Consider the following 20929-nt stretch of genomic DNA (forward strand, 5'->3'; position numbering starts at 1 on the left):
ATATGTAAACTACAAGCTGTTTAATTCAGCACAAGCTGAACATCACCAAAGTTCCCCCACCTATAAAAAGGGAAATTCAAGAACAGTGTATATATGTTGATATTAGCAAAATCCTGTTGAAGTAATCTCTTAATCTCTTGTAATTATCATCAAATAGAGCAATTTCAGGTTGGGTGTGCCATTAAAAGCAGTGTGACTGACTGCTGCAGACTTTATTTGTTGCCTTGGATTTTGGCGTACTGCAGGGGATTTCCTCGCCACATACATCTTTTTTCTTCTTTCCTCTTTTAACTCGAAATGGCCTGACAGCAGCTGTGCTCACACATACGCAGTGAGCTGAGACACTAACAAGAACAGCTGTCGTGCACTTTTTTTTCTGCATTAACAAGTGTACGAGCACAACTGACACACGAGAAACCAAATGTCAAGTGGCGTGTTAATACAGAAAAGTGTCAACAACATATTTTCTCTTTGCTCATTGAAATATGTTGATGTATAATAGTTCTTTAGTCATGTTAAATTTCTGCAGTGTTTCTTAATATGAAGAATCCAAGTGACTGGAAGTCCTAGTAGGAGCCTGGTGTGTTAAGATTGATTGTATTTCTTAGCTACTATCCAATAAAGGACTGTTTTTTTAAATGATTTTATTTTGATATTAGAGCCTTTATTTACATCAGTTCACCTTCATGAGCTCACTTTTGCATATTTTTGCTAAGCAGAAGAGGTACTGAATTAGAGTGGGAGTTTCCTGATGTTAAGTATTTTAGTTCCCATTTTGCTCAACCCAGTGCTATTACCAGTATGGTTAATCATTTAATTGCCCTGCTAAATGCAAACCAGGAACCCACCCATTTCACATACTGTAAAAAAAAAGTACAGAAAGAGAACTTGTGGTCTGTTGATAGGCAATAAACAAAACCTAGTATTTCAAAATGTATTACTATATGAGAAGACAAAGAAAAGACAATACAGTTTGATTTAATTTATTTTATTCAGGTATATGTGATACCTAAAAATCACAGTATTGACTGGACAGCCTACAGTCTGAAGGCACTACTAGTCTCATAAACACTGCACATGTGAAGCCCCTTCTACACTAACGTGAACATCTTCATACAACATAGGACACTGTAAAAAAAAGAAAGATACCGTCCTGCCACACAGGAAGATTAGATGTGAGAGCAGAAACCTGGCTTGCAAGGCTGAGAGGTCATAGGTCACTTGGTTTGGCTGAGGAGTGGCAGCAGTTAGGAACACTGACAACAGATATTGACTTTAACCACCACCATGTTCACTCTTTGAACGAGCTTGTCTTGTGGTCACTGAAGTCTGCGAACAAATCTGCAGGGACGTGACAGGTTTAATCCTCCCCTCCACAGAGAATCAGCAGGGTTTTACGGTAGTCTCCTGAGGTATCACCCTGAACATGGACAACAAACACACACAGAGCAGGAGCTTGAATTAATGGAAAATACTATTTTCATCACGTTCGTGTCTGCTGACGTGTGGTCATCACAGGGTTGACACTGGAAAGCAGGTCATTCATAGCTCACATTGTAGCAACACTGCAGAACAAAAGCCGAGAAATCAACTGAAATCGACAAGGGAGTTAGAAGTGGAAATACCCTCAATGTCAGCTGACATCCATAAAGATTTCTACTTTACGATCATCATTGTGATTATGTCAGACAATGTGTTCTTAAAGGAATAGTTCCTCATTTAGGGAACTATACCTATTTACTTATATATGTAGAACAGGTCAGACTCTGTTACCCTGTGTTTCCAGTCAGTATGCATTCTGAAACACACACACACACACACACACACACACACACACACACACACACACACACACACACACACACACATATATGTGTGTATATATATATATATATATATATATATATATATATATATATACAGATAGATAGATAGATAGATAGATAGATAGATAGATAGATAGATAGATAGAGAGAGATAAAAAAAACAGCACTGTGAAATTCAATTTTTGAATATCCCACTTGGATATTATGTAGATATACTTGACTAGTGTTTGGACCTCCAACCTTCTGTTCTATATATATATATATATATATATATATATATATATATATATATATATATATATATATATATATATATATATATATATATATTGGAGTCCAGATACTACAGCACACCTTCAGGGGCCTAGTGGAGTCCATGTATATATATATATATATATATATATATATATATATATATATATATATATATATATATATATATATATATATATATATATATATATATATATATATATATATATATATACATGGACTCCACTAGGCCCCTGAAGGTGTGCTGTAGTATCTGGACTCCAATATATATATATATATATATATATATATATATATATATATATATATATATATATATATATATATATATATATATATATATATATATATATATATATATACATGGACTCCACTAGGCCCCTGAAGGTGTGCTGTAGTATCTGGACTCCACTAGACCTGAAGGTGTGCTGTGGTATCTGGACTCCACTAGACCCCTGAAGGTGTGCTGCGGTATCTGGACTCCACTAGACCCTGAAGGTGTGCTGTGGTATCTGGACTCCACTAGACCCTGAAGGTGTGCTGCAGTATCTGGACTCCACTAGACCCTGAAGGTGTGCTGTGGTATCTGGACTCCACTAGACCCTGAAGGTGTGCTGTGGTATCTGGACTCCACTAGACCCTGAAGGTGTGCTGCAGTATCTGGACTCCACTAGACCTGAAGGTGTGCTGTGGTATCTGGACTCCACTAGACCTGAAGGTGTGCTGTGGTATCTGGACTCCACTAGACATTGAAGGTGTGCTGCGGTATCTGGACTCCACTAGACCGTGAAGGTGTGCTGTGGTATCTGGACTCCACTAGACCTGAAGGTGTGCTGTGGTATCTGGACTCCACTAGACCCCTGAAGGTGTGCTGTGGTATCTGGACTCCACTAGACCCTGAAGGTGTGCTGCAGTATCTGGACTCCACTAGACCTGAAGGTGTGCTGTGGTATCTGGACTCCACTAGACCTGAAGGTGTGCTGTGGTATCTGGACTCCACTAGACATTGAAGGTGTGCTGTGGTATCTGGACTCCACTAGACCCTGAAGGTGTGCTGTGGTATCTGGACTCCACTAGACCCCTGAAGGTGTGCTGTGGTATCTGGACTCCACTAGACCCTGAAGGTGTGCTGCAGTATCTGGACTCCACTAGACCTGAAGGTGTGCTGCAGTATCTGGACTCCACTAGACCGTGAAGGTGTGCTGTGGTATCTGGACTCCACTAGACCTGAAGGTGTGCTGTGGTATCTGGACTCCACTAGACCCCTGAAGGTGTGCTGTGGTATCTGGACTCCACTAGACCCTGAAGGTGTGCTGCAGTATCTGGACTCCACTAGACCTGAAGGTGTGCTGTGGTATCTGGACTCCACTAGACCTGAAGGTGTGCTGTGGTATCTGGACTCCACTAGACATTGAAGGTGTGCTGTGGTATCTGGACTCCACTAGACCCTGAAGGTGTGCTGTGGTATCTGGACTCCACTAGACCCCTGAAGGTGTGCTGTGGTATCTGGACTCCACTAGACCCTGAAGGTGTGCTGCAGTATCTGGACTCCACTAGACCTGAAGGTGTGCTGCAGTATCTGGACTCCACTAGACCTGAAGGTGTGCTGTGGTATCTGGACTCCACTAGACCCTGAAGGTGTGCTGTGGTATCTGGACTCCACTAGGCCCCTGAAGGTGCGCTGTGGTATCTGGACTCCACTAGACCCTGAAGGTGTGCTGTGGTATCTGGCACCAAGATGTTAGCAGCAGATCCTGTAAGTCCTGTAAGTTGGGAGGTGGGGCTACCATGGATCGGACTTGCTTGTCCAGCACATCCCACAGATGCTCTATTGGACTGAGAAGATCTGGAGAATTTGGAGGCCAAGTCAACACCTCAAACTGGTTGTTGTCCACATGGACAGCAGGACCCAAGGTTTCCCAGCAGAACATTGCCCAAGACATTACACTGCGTCTGCTGGCTGGCCTTCTTCCCTTCTATGCAGCAACAAACTGTGATGCACTGTGTACTCTGACACCTTTCTATCAGAACCAGCGTTAACTTCTTCAGCAATTTCAGCAACAGTAGCTCGTCTTTTGGATTGGACCACGTTCCCCCACGTTCATCAATGAGTCTTGGCTGCCCATGACCCTGTCACCAGTTTACCACTGTTCCTTCCTAGGACCACTTTTGATAGATCCTGACCACTGCAGACCGGGAACACCCCACAAGAGCTGCAGTTCTGGAGATGCTCTGACCCAGTTGTCCAGCCATCACAATTTGGCCCCTGTCAAACTGGCTCAAATATATAATCCCACTAGCATATATACACATATTTGAAAAGCAATGTTGCCAAGTGGTTGTTCAAAGGGAATCCTAAGGAAACTTTGGATTTGTTGGGGCTCAGTGCATAATTTAGTGAGGTCATCATCTTACTATGTGAAGCTATGGGAATAAAATTATTTGAAACAAGATTTTTAAATGTATATTTTATTAAAAACCAAAAGTCAAAAAGACTAGCATGCAATATCATAATGGATAATAACTGGAAACAATGGGAAACCACCCTGTCTTAATGAAACAAAATCTAGTTACCAGCACCTGTAAATCTGCTGCTGGTGACTTTAGAGGTGCTGATAGATGGATTTACAGTGTAGTCTTGGGATTAACTAAATAAACATATTTCCTGGAATGTTAAAATACTCTTTTAAATAGTTTTTTTAAGAATCTGTTTGCTCCAGTACAGTTGTGATACTAATATTTTTGTAAACTGATTTAAATGATTAATTTATCAAATCATTAATTACACTTTTCTCAAATCTCAAAACTTTTTCACAATTTCAAATCCAAAATGTCTTTTGCAATCAAAACTGACAACCTAAAAGTTATGCTATTAAAATCACCATCTTTTCAAACTCGACTACACAACTTTGAAAACTTACGCAAGACAATCTCTTTTTTTGCTATATACACACTTCAGAATAAACAGTATATAGCAATCGTTGCATCTGTTGCATAATCTGATAATATTTCTGTGAAGGGCACCCTACTTGCTTGACGGTGATTTCATCTCTAAGTTATTATAGAACTGCTTTTAGGAACTTCCTGTCTCTGTGGCTTCCAACCAATCACTTGGCAGATGTAGAGAGGAAGTAAAGCATGCAAGGGGAAATTCCTAAACAGCTGTGCGGTAGCCACAGATCCATAGTCCACCGCACAAAGCTATAGAAAAAAGAACCCCTCCGCTGCCGCTGCCCCACCACAGCAGCAGCAGGAGGATGTGCAACACACGCTCACACAGAGGCACACAAACAGCAAAGATTTAAAAAAAAACTCCGTAGAGACACACAGGTCACATGAGAACACAACAAACCAACCGTGAGTGTTAGTAGACAAAGACTCTGACTTACAATCATAGTTTCTACCTGGATGAATTCATGGAGGGACTCGTCATGTGTTTCCTTGAACTCTTTACGAATGTTGAAAAGGTCGACCTCGCTACGGGACACCATGATTCGGATCAGCGCTCTGTCGTCTGTACCAAGACCCTGCAGAGGAGATCAATGAATGCTGTTTATTCTCATTTTAGGTTAGGGTTTGGGTTGTTTTTTAAGAAAAAGAAAGGACACAAAGTACAACAACATGAGCATATCACTATTTCTTCTGGTAGCCACTCCAATGACATGAACTGCATAAACTTAGAAAATACCTTCATGGCTTTGTACAAACGGTCTGCAAAATAAGAAGGCTGGTTCTTCACACTGCGAACTGGAGAGCAAAGAGATAACAAGAAAGAGCTCAGAAGGAGTCACACAAAAGATCCTGTCAGCATTTTCAACTGTACCAAACTTAAAAGTAAAATATAACCAGACTTCAGGTCAAAGACAGTCATTACCTATCGCATAAAAGGCGTTTTTCACATCTCCTGACATTTCCTTCTTGATAATCTGTTCGATGTCCTTGTTAGTGCATCTGACAAACTCCTGGAATACTGTGAAAAGTAAAGATCGCAATGCAAGTTGTTAAATTAAAGAAACAAGCATCTTGATTTGTACTAAATTGATCTATTTGAATCTCTACCTTTCCTGAGATGGGGAAAGCTCCTTGTGCATAGAATGCTCATGAACTTCATCTCCATGTCATCAGATTCAGCATTGCATGCATCGGCAAGTTCCTGATAAGTTCAGGAAGAACAAACATTAAAATCCATTCTTTTTTTTCATATTTTATCACTTTAAAATCATGGAGAACACACTAAATCACCTGAGCGTCTGCATTAGCTCTTTCCACATCGGCAGGACCCTCCTCTCTTGCACCCTGAACTCAGCAAAAAAGGTAAAAGTAAATTCTGTTCTATTATATGTCAGTGGTTAACCAGCAACATGCATTGTTCTTTTAAAACGTAGGTCAACACATGAAAAAAAGACTTATGAAGGTGATTAAAAAAAGACTTTCTCGGCTACAGTCAGCAAAGAGCACAAACCAGACTGCAACCAGTGAGTGGGCGTGGAAATTAAACACAGACTAAGTTCTCATGGTGCTGATGAATGTTACCTGCACGAGAGAAACAAGGATGCGACAGAAATGGCCTGATGTGTCTGACTGAATGGCTTCCTCCAGAGTCTTCTTATAGGCTGTAAAGCGTGGGTAAATGATACGTTGCATGTACTGTAGAAACTTTCCAGGAGAAGAAATAAATTTCAAAGTCCTATTTTGGTAACAGACTCACCATCCTGATAGGCAGCATTCATGGCTTGTATTTCCTCGTTGCTCCTGGTCACCAGGATCTCGATCAGTGCGTGCTCGTCTGTACCGGCTCCCTAAAACAAACACCATAAAAACAGCCACAACAGAAGTTCAGATAAACAAGAACTGTAGCACACACCTAAGAAGAGCTTACATGTGAGCTGCACCCACTCATTATGAAATGACAGTGTCCACGTTTTAATATTTGGTGCCTATTTTTACAATCTGTGAATCAAGAAAGATGGTACACCAGATTGTCAACTGATCACAAGGTTCAACCTGCAGCTTCTCCTGGTGCTTCGCTTATAAAGTAAACCCAAAGTTGTGGTGTATGAATGAGCGAATGTAGAATCTAGCTAAGGTTAAACAGTGCAGTGCATTTACCATTAACAGACCACTGATTCAGGTTCAGGAGACAGACGCTCTCTACTTTTATGCTATGTTTACTTAGTTGTGCTGCTATAGGCCTAGACTGTTGGGGGACTTCCCATTATCCACTGAGCACCTCGCATCTCCATCTCCTCTCCTCTCCTGTCTGCATACGATTATACGCCACCATTGCATGCTACTAGCTTTGTTTCTTCTATCGCTGTCATTTGTATTTTGTTCTCTCTGCAGGTATCTCCTGATCAGGAACTACATGTATCTGATCTGCATTTACCGGCCTCACCCATCTCCACAGAGTTCTTTGTTTGTCTGTTCTCTGTCTGTCACACTTTCCCCTCACCCCAACCACTCAAAGCAGGCTTCCTGAACCTGGTTCTGCCTGGGGGTTTTGCTTCAACTTTGGATTTGTTGGGTTTCTCTTTACAAATGTTCAAAGGTTGACATCTTACTATGTCAGGTGCCCTGAGTTGACATATGCTGTGAACTGGTGCTAGATTAATGAAAGCGAACTGAATTGATCTGAATTGAATTGGCCAGGTCATATTAGCAAATGAGAACTGGTTACCTGGTAAATTAAGGTCAAATAATAAAAATAAATAGATAAATACAAATGTAATCGTATTTTTATTGAGCTGAATTGAAATAAATTGAGGGCTGCACAGTGGCGTAGTGGTTAGCACTTTCGCCTTGCAGCGAGAAGGTCCCTGGTTCGCGTCCCGGCTTTCCCGGGATCTTTCTGCATGGAGTTTGCATGTTCTCCCTGTGCATGCGTGGGTTTTCTCCGGGTACTCCGGCTTCCTCCCACAGTCCAAAAATATGCTGAGGTTAATTGATTATTCTAAATTGCCCGTAGGTGTGAATGTGTGAGTGCTTGTTTGTCTTTGTATGTAGCCCTGCGACAGACTGGTGACCTGTCTAGGGTGTCCCCTGCCTTCACCTGAGTCAGCTGGGATAGACTCCAGCCCCCCCATGACCCTAGTGAGGATTAAGCGGTGTATAGATAATGGATGGATGGATGGATGAAATAAATTGAATTGAATTAAACTAAACTAAATTGAATTGAATTTAAATAAATTGAATTAAACTCAATTCAGTTGAACTGAACTGAATTGAATTAAATTGAAATGAAATAAGACCTGTCAAAACTTTGATATGGAGCAGACAGCTGTCATCTATTTAGTTCCTGCTTTGACTGTATGCCTCCAAATAAACATATTTTAAAAATCCAACTGCTTCCAAATGTGTAAAATTGTGAAACATTACTTCGCACTTTATTCTTGTCTGTTCAGAATGAGGTTTGCTATACGAGGAAATATATATTATCTGACCGTTAGTTACACTTTCTGTGCAATTGCTATTACATTTGTGCACCTGCTGTACCCAACATCAACCATCAGAGGCTTGAACTGATCGGCCACAACGTTAAAACCACCTGTCTCATGCTGCCAAACAGTTTTTCATGGATCAGACTTCCTCCAGAGCATCTCACAGATGCACATTTTGATTTTGATCAGGCAAATTTGGAGGTTGAGTCAACATCTTGGACTCTCTGTCAGTGAGTGCAACTTCTATAGATAGTCTGCTCTCTCTGCAACAATGTTTGGGTGGGTGTCATACGTCAAAGTAACATATGCCTGAATGCTATTACCAATGTTTCTTATTGTAATAAGACAATTGTTAATGGATGTAATGTTGTGGAGTAAACTAATGGAGGGTGTTCTTACCACACGTATAAATTAAATGTACCAGCAGATCACTTTGCAGCACCAGACTGTCCCTCAAGGAACAAATCTAATCAGTCTAAGTTTCGTATCAACTTCTATATTACCTCCATGGCCTTCCTCATCATTTTGGCGTTAAACTCAGCAGGGGTCAACATGAGCCCGATGATCAGCCTCTCCAAGTTCTTTGATAGTTCAGACTTCAGGTCCTTCATCAGATCCTGAGAGACGACAGAAAGCAGTTAGAGTTAGGCAACATTTAATAACTAAAGAGATTTAATCCGCATGTGTATCAAAAAATGAACAAAGATAAGAAATACTGTATGTTACAATGTTCATCTTTTTATTTCAGATTTATTTTTAGTATTTCACTTCTCTCACCCGTCCTAGTAGGGATTTGAAGGCCTGTCTGATCTCTTGCCTCTGGGCGTTGCTTCTGTGTGCAACAATATCAATGATTGCATCTTCATCCGTTCCTGTGGTTAGGAAAGAGGTAATAACACTCGTAGATATGAGTTTTGTAAAATTGTACACGCGGTATGAATGTGCTTTAGTTTTCAGGGTTGCGTACCGAAACCCTTCATAGCTTTCCTCAGTGCTTGTGCATCAGCAGCAGGGTCAAAGTCGGGAGCGGGACGGACTGATGGCCTTAGCTGAGGAAGCAGAAATCACAAAATTAGAAGAATGAGAATCAGTGACACAAACATGAAGTGGCAAAAATCACACAAATTAGCTTCAATTAAATATACCAGATCTGTAAGCTTAAAGAAATAAACACAGAGGTCCGCATGCAAAGTGCAAATTTCCATACAATGGTTTGTTGTTCAAAGATTATTTTGCTGATAACAATTTTGAAACAGCACACTTAGTTTTCTGATAATAATCTCCTGACATTTGAGGGGGCGGTGCCCTCTTGAGGTTAGAATTCATGCCACCACCAACAATGAAAAGGTTGGTAGGCAGAAAAACAGTTCTTTTATGAAGCATTAGTGAGACAGCCCGTTGTTGACAAAAATGCTGAGATCTTTTTGACATTCACTCTCCGTGTTATAATGCACCATGTGGAAGCTGCATTATAACAAAAACTATTTGTACTTCAGTATTCTGATCATATCCACGGTTAGACAAAGGCTTCACTGTGCAGATACAGCAGCGTTATCAGCACCATGTGTGGCACATCGTCGCAGCTCCAGCAGGTAACTGAGATGCAAAGTGCTGCCAAGCCAGACATGCAATGACACATCTACAGTGGTAGTGGATGAGGCCCAAACCTGCACTTTGGTCATGGCACTTAATTCCCACATCTTGTAGGCTATCTGAGCAGCTTCAGGGAAGAACTCTCCAGCTAAGCTGTAACGATCAGTTTAACACAAGACAGCACATTCAGCAAAGCCAAAACCTCAAGCACTACACCGTCTGTACACATCTAGGAAGAGGAACCTGTTAGAAAATGAACTCTTTGATACATAGGTTTGCTGTATTTTGTGGCAATATTCAGACATCAGCTTTATCTATTAGTTTTTAATTGTCTCTGCACAATAACTATGACAGCAAGCTTCACCCGTTAAAGCAGTAAACTTCTCTTGTACTTCCTTAGAAAGCAAAAACTCCTGCAAAAGTTGTGCTATATCGCCCCCAGCTGGTTGCTGCTTTTGTCTGCAGCTGTAACTTACTCATCATCGCCTCCACACAGGTTAAGCAGAGTCCTCTTGTAATCCCCTGACGTATCATCCTAGATTACACACATAATGTGCACAAAGCCACGTTAGAGAGGACTGTATAAGATTTATGAATGTGTGAAAAATGTGCTAGCTTTGTTCTAACCTTTATCATGTTATAAAGGGACTTCTCATATCTGAGACGGAAACACTCCCGAATGTCCAACATGTCGATTTCAGAGCGAGAAATCATGATCCGGATCAGAGTGTTGTCAGCTGTACCGAGACCCTGGAGACAAAGGGGACATGTGGAGAGGCAACAATATACAGTTAACCACAAATTTGAAATATCATTTAAAAAGCTGGACTGCAAGAACAGAAAATGTGTCATAATGCAGATACCAGATAGCACTGAATTACACTGAATGGCTACTTAAGTTTACCTTCATTGACTTGTAAAGGCGCTTGGCAAAGAACATGGGAACACTCCTGATGCACTGGACTGAGAGAAAATGCCAGCAAAGAACAGTGGGTTAAATAACTTCTCAGTCTTTATGTTGCTTTTAAGTGCTGTTTTCAGTTTGTTTCTTACCAACAGCCAGCATCAACCTCTCAAAGTCTCCAGACAGCTCGTTCTTAATGCTGTCCTCGATGGTCATCTCTGCGATCTTCTCATATGCATCAAAAACTAAACAGAGGACAACATCTCACGCTGTTATTAATCTCATCTTTTCTGGAAATCATCTTGTCCAATTCTTTTATTCTACCAGACTATAATCTGATGATTCACCTTGTAAAGCTCTAAACATCAGCACTGTGTCACTGTGAGCATGTTGATATTCAACTCAAAGCACCACTGAGCTGTCAGTGTTGGATGAGGCTGCAAAAGTGTCTACTCTTTATCAAACCAACTGTATTAGAAGTGACATTTTTTTTCTTCCTGTTCTGTAATGCTTTTTCTCTATTCAAAGTTCAGTTGTGAAGATCAGTTTCAGTAACAAAAAGTAGTAAAAGAGTTTTACTGGGAAGGTTATTACACTTACACACTGATAACAGCTGTAAAAGATGGAATGTCTTGAATGTCTCACTGTTGTGTTAATTTGACAAAGAAACGTGCTCACCCATGTGGAGGTGGGTGACGCTGCGGTTTCCCAGGATCATGATGAATTTGGCCTCATCGGTGCCCCACTGCTCCTCTCCAGCTGCATACAGATCCTACGTAGTGGAGAGAAAACATGGGCAGTACAGTGCAAAAACAGTCAAAGAAAAGCAGTCAGAGAGCGCAGTACTCCGCCAAGGCTGTTCTTCCCCCATATGGCATTGTCAGAAATGGAGCATATTTTTTGTAGAAATGCAGCATTTTTTAAATTAATTATTGATAATCAGAATTCCCGGCCACATAGAATGTGGGCATTTAATATAGATGAACCCACAAACAAAATGACCTTGTGCTGAGGCAGGCGTGTTATGCATGTGAACGTTATGTACGAATACCGAATCACGTGACCTAAACATGTAGCGGACAGCAAGAATTGATGGGACTCAGAAACACCCCCGCAGTTTAATCAGTTGTTTCTTGTATAATTTCCAATGGATAAGTCCTGATAAGTTCTCAATGGTGGATTTGTAGTAGGATCACAATCACGTGATCGTCAGCAGGCAGCTGATGTAGTGTTCACTTGTTGTCATGGTTACAGTGACGTCATGCCGCTACCTCGAAATGATACAGAAATCTTTAACAAATCCATGGATCCAGACTATAAGCCGCATCACTGCCAAAATCTAATCACTTGGTCCTTGTGTCATTTCTGACTTTCCCTGAAAATTTCATTGAAAAGCGTTAGTCCACTTCTGAGTAATGTTGCGCACAGACAGATTCACAGATTCACTGGTCGTCACATAACGCCACCGCGTTCCTTGGCAGAGTAATCATTTTTAAAAATACATGTGACATATGAGATCCAAGCTCTATCACTGGATTGAGGGTATGCTGCATTGACCCTAGTTTATAAGAATAAAACCCACTGCAAATAGAATCTCATATGTGCACTAATGTCCAGAACGGTAACATCCCAACTACTGTTGAAAAAACTTCCCAGAAAGATTGTTCCTGCTTGCAAAATGAACGAAATTTCCATCAACCTAAACTGCACTTTGTGTTTAACCCTGATTAAAAAAACTTGAGCATGCTACCATCCAAAACTAAGGTAGTTATTATATTATATTATTATATATAATGTCTGCATGATAGATCTATATCTGTTAGCGTGTTGATGTTTGCATTGTGCATTGCTTGAGTTCAGTCAGTATTTGGTTTCATACTTTTTTGAGACATATTTTGATTCTTTTTATAATATATTGTATTATAAAGGCTCGACGTATTGAAATGAGGCCATTCAGTGCTGTCACCAATGTGTTATTTTTCCAAATCAAGTGCTACTCTACCCCACTGGATGACTTGTTTCACTTAAATTCACTTAAAAATGTCAAAAAGTCCAAGCATGGTATACTTTTCTATTACTCATAAAATGTTCAGATTCTCACCCACCTGTGCATCCTGCTCCACCAGGTCTGCATCTACCACCCCTGACTCATCTCTGGTCCCCTGAAACCATCAAAGCAAAAATAGAAAACAACACATCTACTGATCTGTCAGTGTTTTAAAAGGCACCGAAGCTCAAGCATCACTGCATGGTTGACTGGATGCTTCACTTCTAATAACATCAACTCCTCAGTGAACTGACCTGGAGTAAAACAACCAGCATCTTCTTAAAGTGACCTGAAGTATCGGCGATTACATCCTCCTCGATGTCGCTGCCGTAAGCTGCAGACACAACAATCATAGCGAAATGCTGCCAGATGCTAACACATCATCTGCTTTCTTGAAGTGACAGAATAACTTACCATCCTTGTAAGCTGCAACCATCTCGTGTATCTGTGTGTTGTTTCTGGACGCCAGGACTTCAATCAGGCATCTCTCGTTTGTTCCAGCGCCCTTTAAAAAATAAAAAAGTTGAATATGAAATAGCTGAATATGACTGGTGTGAAAAAGATGTGAGTGTGAGGTGAAGTCTTACTTTGATTGCATCATGGATTTCCTTGGCGTCATGGTAGGCCCGGGATCGCATCAAACTGACAATGAGACGCTCAAATTTTCCTGTGAGCTCATATTTCAGATCCTCAATCAGGTCCTGATAAGAGAGCATTGTAAATTTGCAAAAATGCACTGGACGTAAAGTGAGCGCCTAAAAGTTTAATGTATGGTTTGATATTCAGATGATTTCTTCGACATGGGATGTGAAAAATACATTTGTATACCTTTCCAAAGCTGCATTTGTATGCTGCAATGATTTCCTGCCTCTGTGCATTGCTCCGAGAGGTGACCATGTCCAAGATGGCCTCTTTATCGCTACCTGAGGAACACCAGGAACAGTTGAAATCATTTTTGACATCTCAGACACAGACCCAAAACTGTGCAAAATTCCTTCTGTGATTATTAAGCTGACAAGTGGGAAGGATGAAAGAGGACCTTTACACGCCCGGGGCCAAAAATGACAGGAATGAGACACTCACCGATGCCTTTCATAGCATTATAAAGGGTCTCAGCATCAGCGCTGGCATCGAAGTCCGGAGCATCTGTTATTGTGCCTCTGAACACCTGTAGAGAGAATAGTTCAATTTAACATTTCAGGTATGGTCATTCAAGAATAAAGTGTACAGATGATGTTGCATCTGAGGTTTGACACGACACTTTGCACACTTCAGTTAGAAATACAGATCAGCACATATGATGCTGTTATCTCTTAATTCATCCCTCTTTAGCCTACATCTAAAACAGGATCTGTTGGTGTTTGGGACATTTGGGGAGATGAATCTTAAATGTCCCATATTGTGCCTCTGTTCAGCAAATTATTGGAAGTCTCACATGTCCCCACAGGGGTTTCAGGGTTTGCTTGTTTTTTAGCTCAAAATCATTTCACCATGACTGTACAATCCCTTGTTTTAGGGACATTCTAAACAGACAGCATTGCTCTGAAAACCAATAAGCTGCTGCTGGTTTGCCACCTTAAGGAAGAACACGCTGTTTTTATAACTCTAAAGCTAAGCAAAACACAACAAGAAAGAGTTTTCACCATATGGGAACTTTAACTCTGAGTGTGTGACGTACTGGTGATGGCAGTGGCCAGCTGGACTGTGGCTACTGAAGTAAGGTGAGATGAAGCTTCTAGTTGTATCTCAAGGAACTCTAGAAGTGATAGCAACAACAACAATGGCTGGAAAGTACAGTTAGAGGAAACAACAATGGTCTACAATCCCTATTATAGCTTTAACACGCTGTATAATTTTCCTTTTTGCCATACAAGCAGGTCGGCTCTAGGCATGGCAATGTGATCTACTTCTATGAAAACTGGTACAAACATTCATGGTTCCCAGATGATAAATCTAAATGATTTCTGTGTTTCTCCGAGACTTTTTGTGCAGCTCCAGCATGATGCTGACATTTTTTTTGTTTTGTCTGATACATTCTCATCCCTTTCAGAATGAACTGCAGAAACTTTCTTGATTTCATTCTGCACTAACATGAGGAGCCCTGTGATAGACTGGTGACCTGTCCAGGGTGTCCCCTGCCTTCAACATAATTCAGCTGGGATAGAGTCCAGCTCCCCCACAACCCTAATGAGGATTAAGCGGTTAATAGATAATGGATGGAAGGACGGATGGACGGACGGACGGACGGACAGACTGACTAATATCAAGTGACAGTTTTCATGTGTGTAAATTAAAATTGCAAAGCTAAACACATTCCTACCTGCCTCGACTGGATTTTTGAGCATTTCTGTGCAAATTCATCAGCAAATCTTAGCATGCTGACACACTACACTAAGATTCTCAACATTAATCTTGCTATGCATTAGCGTGTTGGCGGTGTGTTTCTTCTAATCAGTCAAAAGTCCCAAAATTAAAACGTAAGACTATAATGTCTGACTGAAAACTGCAGCTTACAGGTTGCAAATATTCAGAAACAGACCCCTGACTGGGTCTGCTTAGTGTCTGCACCTTGAACATTGCTGTAACTTTGCAGATGCAATCTCACACAACTTCTTTCTCACCTCAGTTATCTTGTAAAGGTGAGAAAGAGAGTGGATGTAAACCCTCCTAACTGAAGGTTAATAGGGTAGGAGTTACAATACATTTTGCTTTTCCAGGATCACAGGTTTGCACTGCATATCTCTTACAGTGGATTAGTTCGACACACACTTTCTTGCATAGTTTGAATTGTGTTAAAGGAGCAGTGAGGGGACTCTGGGAGAGGAGGAGCAGCCTAGTCTGCCAATACAACAGCTGACTTTTTGCACCTGTTTGAACCCAACAGATCAGAGTAAACCCTGCAGTGTGTGTGTGTGTGTGTGTGTGTGTGTGTGTGTGTGTGTGTGTGTGTGTGTGCGTGTGTGTGTGTGTGTGTGCCAGGGAGTCAGGTTGCACACACAACGCCTTGCATGGCTTTGCAGGGGTCTGACATACAACAGATCAAATACAATGAAAAATGCCAGACAATCCAACTCCATAGAAGGCTCTACTCACAATGACTGCATTAAAATGATCACAGTTATGTCTCTTAGCTCTACTGTGTGATGATATCACTTCATTCACTGCGGAAAATAAAAAAAAAAGCACTGGGTATGTAAACTGCAGCAGCTGCCATATAGATTATTGCTGCAGTGAGGCTGTGGGCCAAAAAGTATGCTCCACCCATCTGAGGAGCCACTGCACATGCTCAGATCCTCCTCTCCACAACAGCTACCATCACTCTTCACGACAGCTGGAGAGCTTCGCCCACATAGCAACAGCACCACAAATACAAGCCCCTAGCAACGAGCTATACACTAAACTAGTCCCATTTATTCTGTCGTAAAGTGGATTTAATATCATAAGCTATTCTTATACCAAATCCTGTTCCACTGAGTGCAGCCAAGGTTTGAACTGAGCAGAGTTATAATTAAGACTGTGTGTTTCACCTCAATGCAGATTATGATAAAGCTGAATGCCTGCCGCCAGTCATAAATAATCCTAAAGAAAGATGCAGTCAGGTGTGTCTATCAGATGTGCAGGCAGAACAGGTAGCGATGACACCCTACACTGCTGCCTTTATGATGCTGAGGCTCACATGGTGGCAGCAGATGACCTCACTCATTCATGTGGCACACAAAACCACTGCTATCACACATGACACAAGATCTTTCTGAACAGTTTGATATAGTCCTCACCATACTTACACAACACAAGGTGACAGAGGTCCTGTCTACTCACCATGTCTATGTTTGGTCTTGTGTGTCAACACTGCTCAGGAATCAATAGTTTCAGGCCTAAAGAGAGAGAGAGAGAGAGAAACGCTGAGGCAGGACTGGATAGCAGCAATGCAAATCATCCCTGCACTATCCAAGGTGTCATTCCTGGGAAATTATGTTGCAGAGACAAGAGGTAGTCTGTTCAGTGTGCTGCTTAAAGCTGTTTGCTACACCTACTAATAACTCTCAGCAAGAATATAGCACCAACAAGGAAACAGGGAGACTACTTTCTATAGGTCTGACCTCATATTCACCTTATATGGTGCATTAGTGGATGGAACTTGCATTAATCTGGCTGCCAGGAAAAGTATTTAGTCACATTTTCCATTCTGCTAACCTATAATGCAGCCATTCAGACAGTTTATAGAGGCTCACAGCTGCAGCAGAGCAAAAGTTCTGCTAACTTTCCCCCTTGGTACATTTCTGAATTTAGAATCACTGCACCGAATAATAATGGATTCATATCTACAAACTCAGATTGCTTCATAAACTTTATACCCATTCAGTTTTTCTGCACAGAAAAGAAATGACTGCTTGATTCTCCTGTACTGTTTGCTTAAGGCAGGAGGGAAGCTCCCCAAAAATAGCATGCAGTTTAACTTAATGTCAGAATCAAGGTCTGGGTGGGGGGAGACTGGGCCTCTCTATATAGACAGAGATCACACCCTTCTCTGTGCCCCACACTAGAATAAACTTCAGTCTACACACTGTTTTTCTCATTTCAACTTTAAATCAACCATTTTCACTTACATTTGAAGCTGTAAATACCCTTATTTCACTTACAGCTGTTCAGGACTGTGTGCGTTTCTGCAGCAAGTCACTGGAACATTTAAAAATGACAAATCAGCAAACTTCTCCTGACGCAGTCTCTGGAACAACTCATGTTTTACCGGCTCAGATCGGACAAAAGAAGCGTCTCAACAGCAGAAAGCAGTTTACCTCCTCTGCGCAGGAAGTGTCGGAGCTGGGTGATAAGGCCAGTGGTCCTGCCGTCTCCCTCTCTGTCCCCGCTAACCCGGTCTATCTGCCTCCGCACCGGTCAGACTCGGGCCGTACCGTTACGCGTCCTCTGTGACGCAGCAGCTGCAGCTCTCTCTCTCTCCCGTAGCTTCTCCAAAGTGTGCGTGTGCGAGAAAGAGCGCGTGCGTGTGTGCGTGGGGGTGTGAATGAGAGCTGAGCAGAAACGTCTTACGGTAAAGAAAATGCTATAAATACATCGGTGTTAGGTCTATGTGAGTGCGTAAAATCCGAGTAGCGCAAAATTTGGGTTATTTTAAGCACGACTTCATTTGGAAAATGCAAGCTTCCATTCGAGCATTTCTTATTTTGCAGCCTAACTAAACAACATGAATCCCTCTTTAATAGTAATAATAATAATAAAATCACTTTGGAGCATTTGACACACGTAAATTGTCAACTGTGACATGTAGTTTCTGAACTTTATCGCTTGACTGGGAGTTCAGTTAGATTTTAACAGAGGGCAGCTTGCTGGCACTGCTGTGAGACATTGCCTGCTCTATTTCTGTCCTGTCAGGAGTCCATTCCAGTAAGAGGGGGGGAGACACCAGTCTAGTTAAAGGGGGAGTTGGGGGAAGAGAGAGAAAGGAAATGTGGCAGCACACAGAAGTTAAAACGTCCAAAATATGAAGGAAATGAACTGATAACAGAGGAGGCACAAACACTAGCAATGAAAATTTTTCCCTGTTAAAAGGGTGTTTTCCTGCCACTGTCTCCTTAGGGCTGCTCTGGGGTTCAGTCATATGGGTTCTGTAAAGCGTCTCTAGACAATTTGACTGTAATTGGTGCTATATAAATAAAATTGAATTGAACTGAATTGAATTGAAAAATGATCTTCAGCTTGACTACTGGGTGACCAGGTTTTTCTCCCAGATCACAGATGTGTGTGTTCCATGTGTATTTCCTGTGATGTTTTAATCAGTTTACTGTGTTCATTCATGGTGATATTGTGCTGCTAAATATGGAAAGTGGTGTCTGAAGATAAGATGAGAAACAAGAGGCGACTTACAGGAAGAGCAGCGTGTCACAGACAGTCCAGTGCCCCACTTAGAATAAACATGACTCAGCATGTTTCATCCTGACTGGGAGCTGTGGAAGGAAACTGTGATGTTCATGTAATCAATACTTGTTCTGATACAGATAGGTGACATATTAAAGGAAAAACCCAGAACCCCTGACCCCTACAGTGAGGGGATCAGGTGGCTTTTTTTATGCTGTGGAGGCATTTTTCTGCCTGAGTTTGAGTTTATTTGATCCTTTAGCAGGAAGGTTCACTGCAAATCAATGCAAAGCTGTTCTGAGCGTTCACCTTTATCCAGTGGTGAAACATTTCCAGCCTGAAGAGAGTGGTCCAATCCCTTCGTGAATGGTTTGATGAAAATGACGTGAATCAAATACTGAACTGTAGATCTATTTTATGGGGGTATTATTAGAACCAAACAGCTAAGCAGCTGCTCCCATAGAATGTGTTGTTGTAAAGAAAAACTACATATGTTTGTCGATAAATTTAAAATGACCGAGAACAGTTCTTTACCTTTTGTAAACTTTTTTTCCCCCACAAAAACAACACAGCCATTCTCCAATTCTTCATTGCTAGTGGACAAATCCTATTTTTCAACTCCCCCAATCAAGAACTCAATTGCTCATATTTTTGCTACAGTTATTTGTAATAAATATGAAGTAAAACACATTCACACACCTGAATCAACAGACAAAATCATACATCAGTATGTGAATTCATGCAGTGAGAGTAGTGCAACTTCAGGTGAATATTTTCTCACAAATGCATTTTCTCTTTTATATTTTTCCTGCACAAACACAAGTCAGTAACTAAAACTGTTGGAATGTGCAGCTATGGCTTGTGGAAATTCCATTTTTTTCACTCTCAAATCAAACACCTAAATTTTGTGGAGCAAAAGTGACTTATACATCTGAAGAGCACTGCTCAGAGCTCAAAAAGCTTTTAGCCAATCAGAGTAATTTGTTTGGTGGTCTGGCCTTTGGATGTTAGCACTCCTCACCACCACCATCAAAAAAAAAACAAATGCTGAAACTCTTTTGGAAGAACTGTTCCAAAAGAGTTACAGAGACTGCAGTGTTAAAGCAAAGGCACACTGAAGACGTTCTGGTGGCCCAGAAGCTTGCAAAGACAATTCATGTAGCTTTTTCCTTTAATTTTCCTCCTGTATGTATTGACTAAAGCACATTACTTACAGTCAGATACACGTTTATACACTTTGTACTCTGTTATTAAAGAATAAAAGATTCATGAGTTACCTGAAAGTTCTGTTTGTCTGTCTGTATCTCTGATTTTCTTCCTGTTAACCCTGAAGTGGATGTTTTGATCAAACCAAACACAGCAATGTCAGCGCTTCAGTTTTGCTTTGTGGTTACTATCAGCAATTCCCTGACATCACCTGACCTCCATTCACTGTATTAACATAGATAATGTTGTTAACTCATGTTTCCATTTGAATCATATCCGGTCATATTGTTGCTCTGCTTGTTTTCTTTTATTACCTAATGATCTTTTAATCTAGTTTACCCTCTTTGTTTTCCCTCCACCTGTGCTGAAAGAGAGACGAGGCCATGAGAGGTGAACACTGATGGAGGAGGGAGGAACCGCTGATGAAATGTTATTGTTGTATACTGACCTCTTCTGCTTTGAAAATGCACGGCACACTGATCATAGCTGTAGTGGGGGAAATTGCAAAATGTGATGTTACAGACAAACTACAAATACATATTCAGTTTTGAAATTTAATGCATTCCAAAGATCACAAAATCAGTTTTTTTAACTTACAGAGATTATGCTATTATGCATTTTAAACTTGAAATATTCAATCAGTCATAAAAGTTTTAAATGCATTCATGACTTATTTTAACAATAATAGAGACCAATAGAGAATTTTCCCAAATATTTCCCAAAGCAATCCACTGTAAAGCCACTTATGTTCCCTAAAATCTGCACATGC

The 20929-nt window shown here is 41.0% G+C and overlaps 1 protein-coding gene across 3 annotated transcripts; it reads right to left on the reverse strand.

Annotated features, from left to right (window-relative positions):
- Positions 1 to 972: 972 nt before the first annotated feature.
- On the reverse strand, positions 973 to 18049 carry anxa6 (annexin A6). 3 transcript variants are annotated; one of them, XM_023284096.3, is made up of 26 exons: positions 17877 to 18049; positions 17721 to 17757; positions 16900 to 16955; positions 14164 to 14248; positions 13909 to 14003; positions 13668 to 13781; positions 13495 to 13585; positions 13335 to 13414; positions 13139 to 13195; positions 11712 to 11805; positions 11183 to 11278; positions 11034 to 11092; positions 10757 to 10879; positions 10606 to 10664; positions 10204 to 10282; positions 9504 to 9585; positions 9314 to 9408; positions 9040 to 9153; positions 6808 to 6898; positions 6633 to 6712; positions 6342 to 6395; positions 6159 to 6252; positions 5974 to 6069; positions 5788 to 5846; positions 5489 to 5626; positions 973 to 1420 (listed from the first exon to the last, which is right to left on the reverse strand). In XM_023284096.3, exons 3-26 carry the CDS (start codon positions 16900 to 16902, stop codon positions 1361 to 1363), a joined length of 1998 nt encoding a protein of 665 aa, XP_023139864.2. In that variant the 5' UTR covers positions 16903 to 16955; positions 17721 to 17757; positions 17877 to 18049; the 3' UTR covers positions 973 to 1360. The 3 variants fall into 3 exon arrangements, with proteins under 3 accessions (XP_023139864.2, XP_023139867.2, XP_023139863.2); XM_023284099.3 differs by lacking the exon at positions 17721 to 17757 and having other exon boundaries at positions 5504 to 5626; positions 17877 to 18048; XM_023284095.3 differs by lacking the exon at positions 17721 to 17757 and having other exon boundaries at positions 17877 to 18048.
- Between the last annotated feature and the right edge of the window lie 2880 nt (positions 18050 to 20929).

Source organism: Amphiprion ocellaris, chromosome 13 (genome assembly GCF_022539595.1).
Source record: "Amphiprion ocellaris isolate individual 3 ecotype Okinawa chromosome 13, ASM2253959v1, whole genome shotgun sequence".
Lineage (NCBI taxonomy): Eukaryota > Metazoa > Chordata > Actinopteri > Pomacentridae > Amphiprion > Amphiprion ocellaris.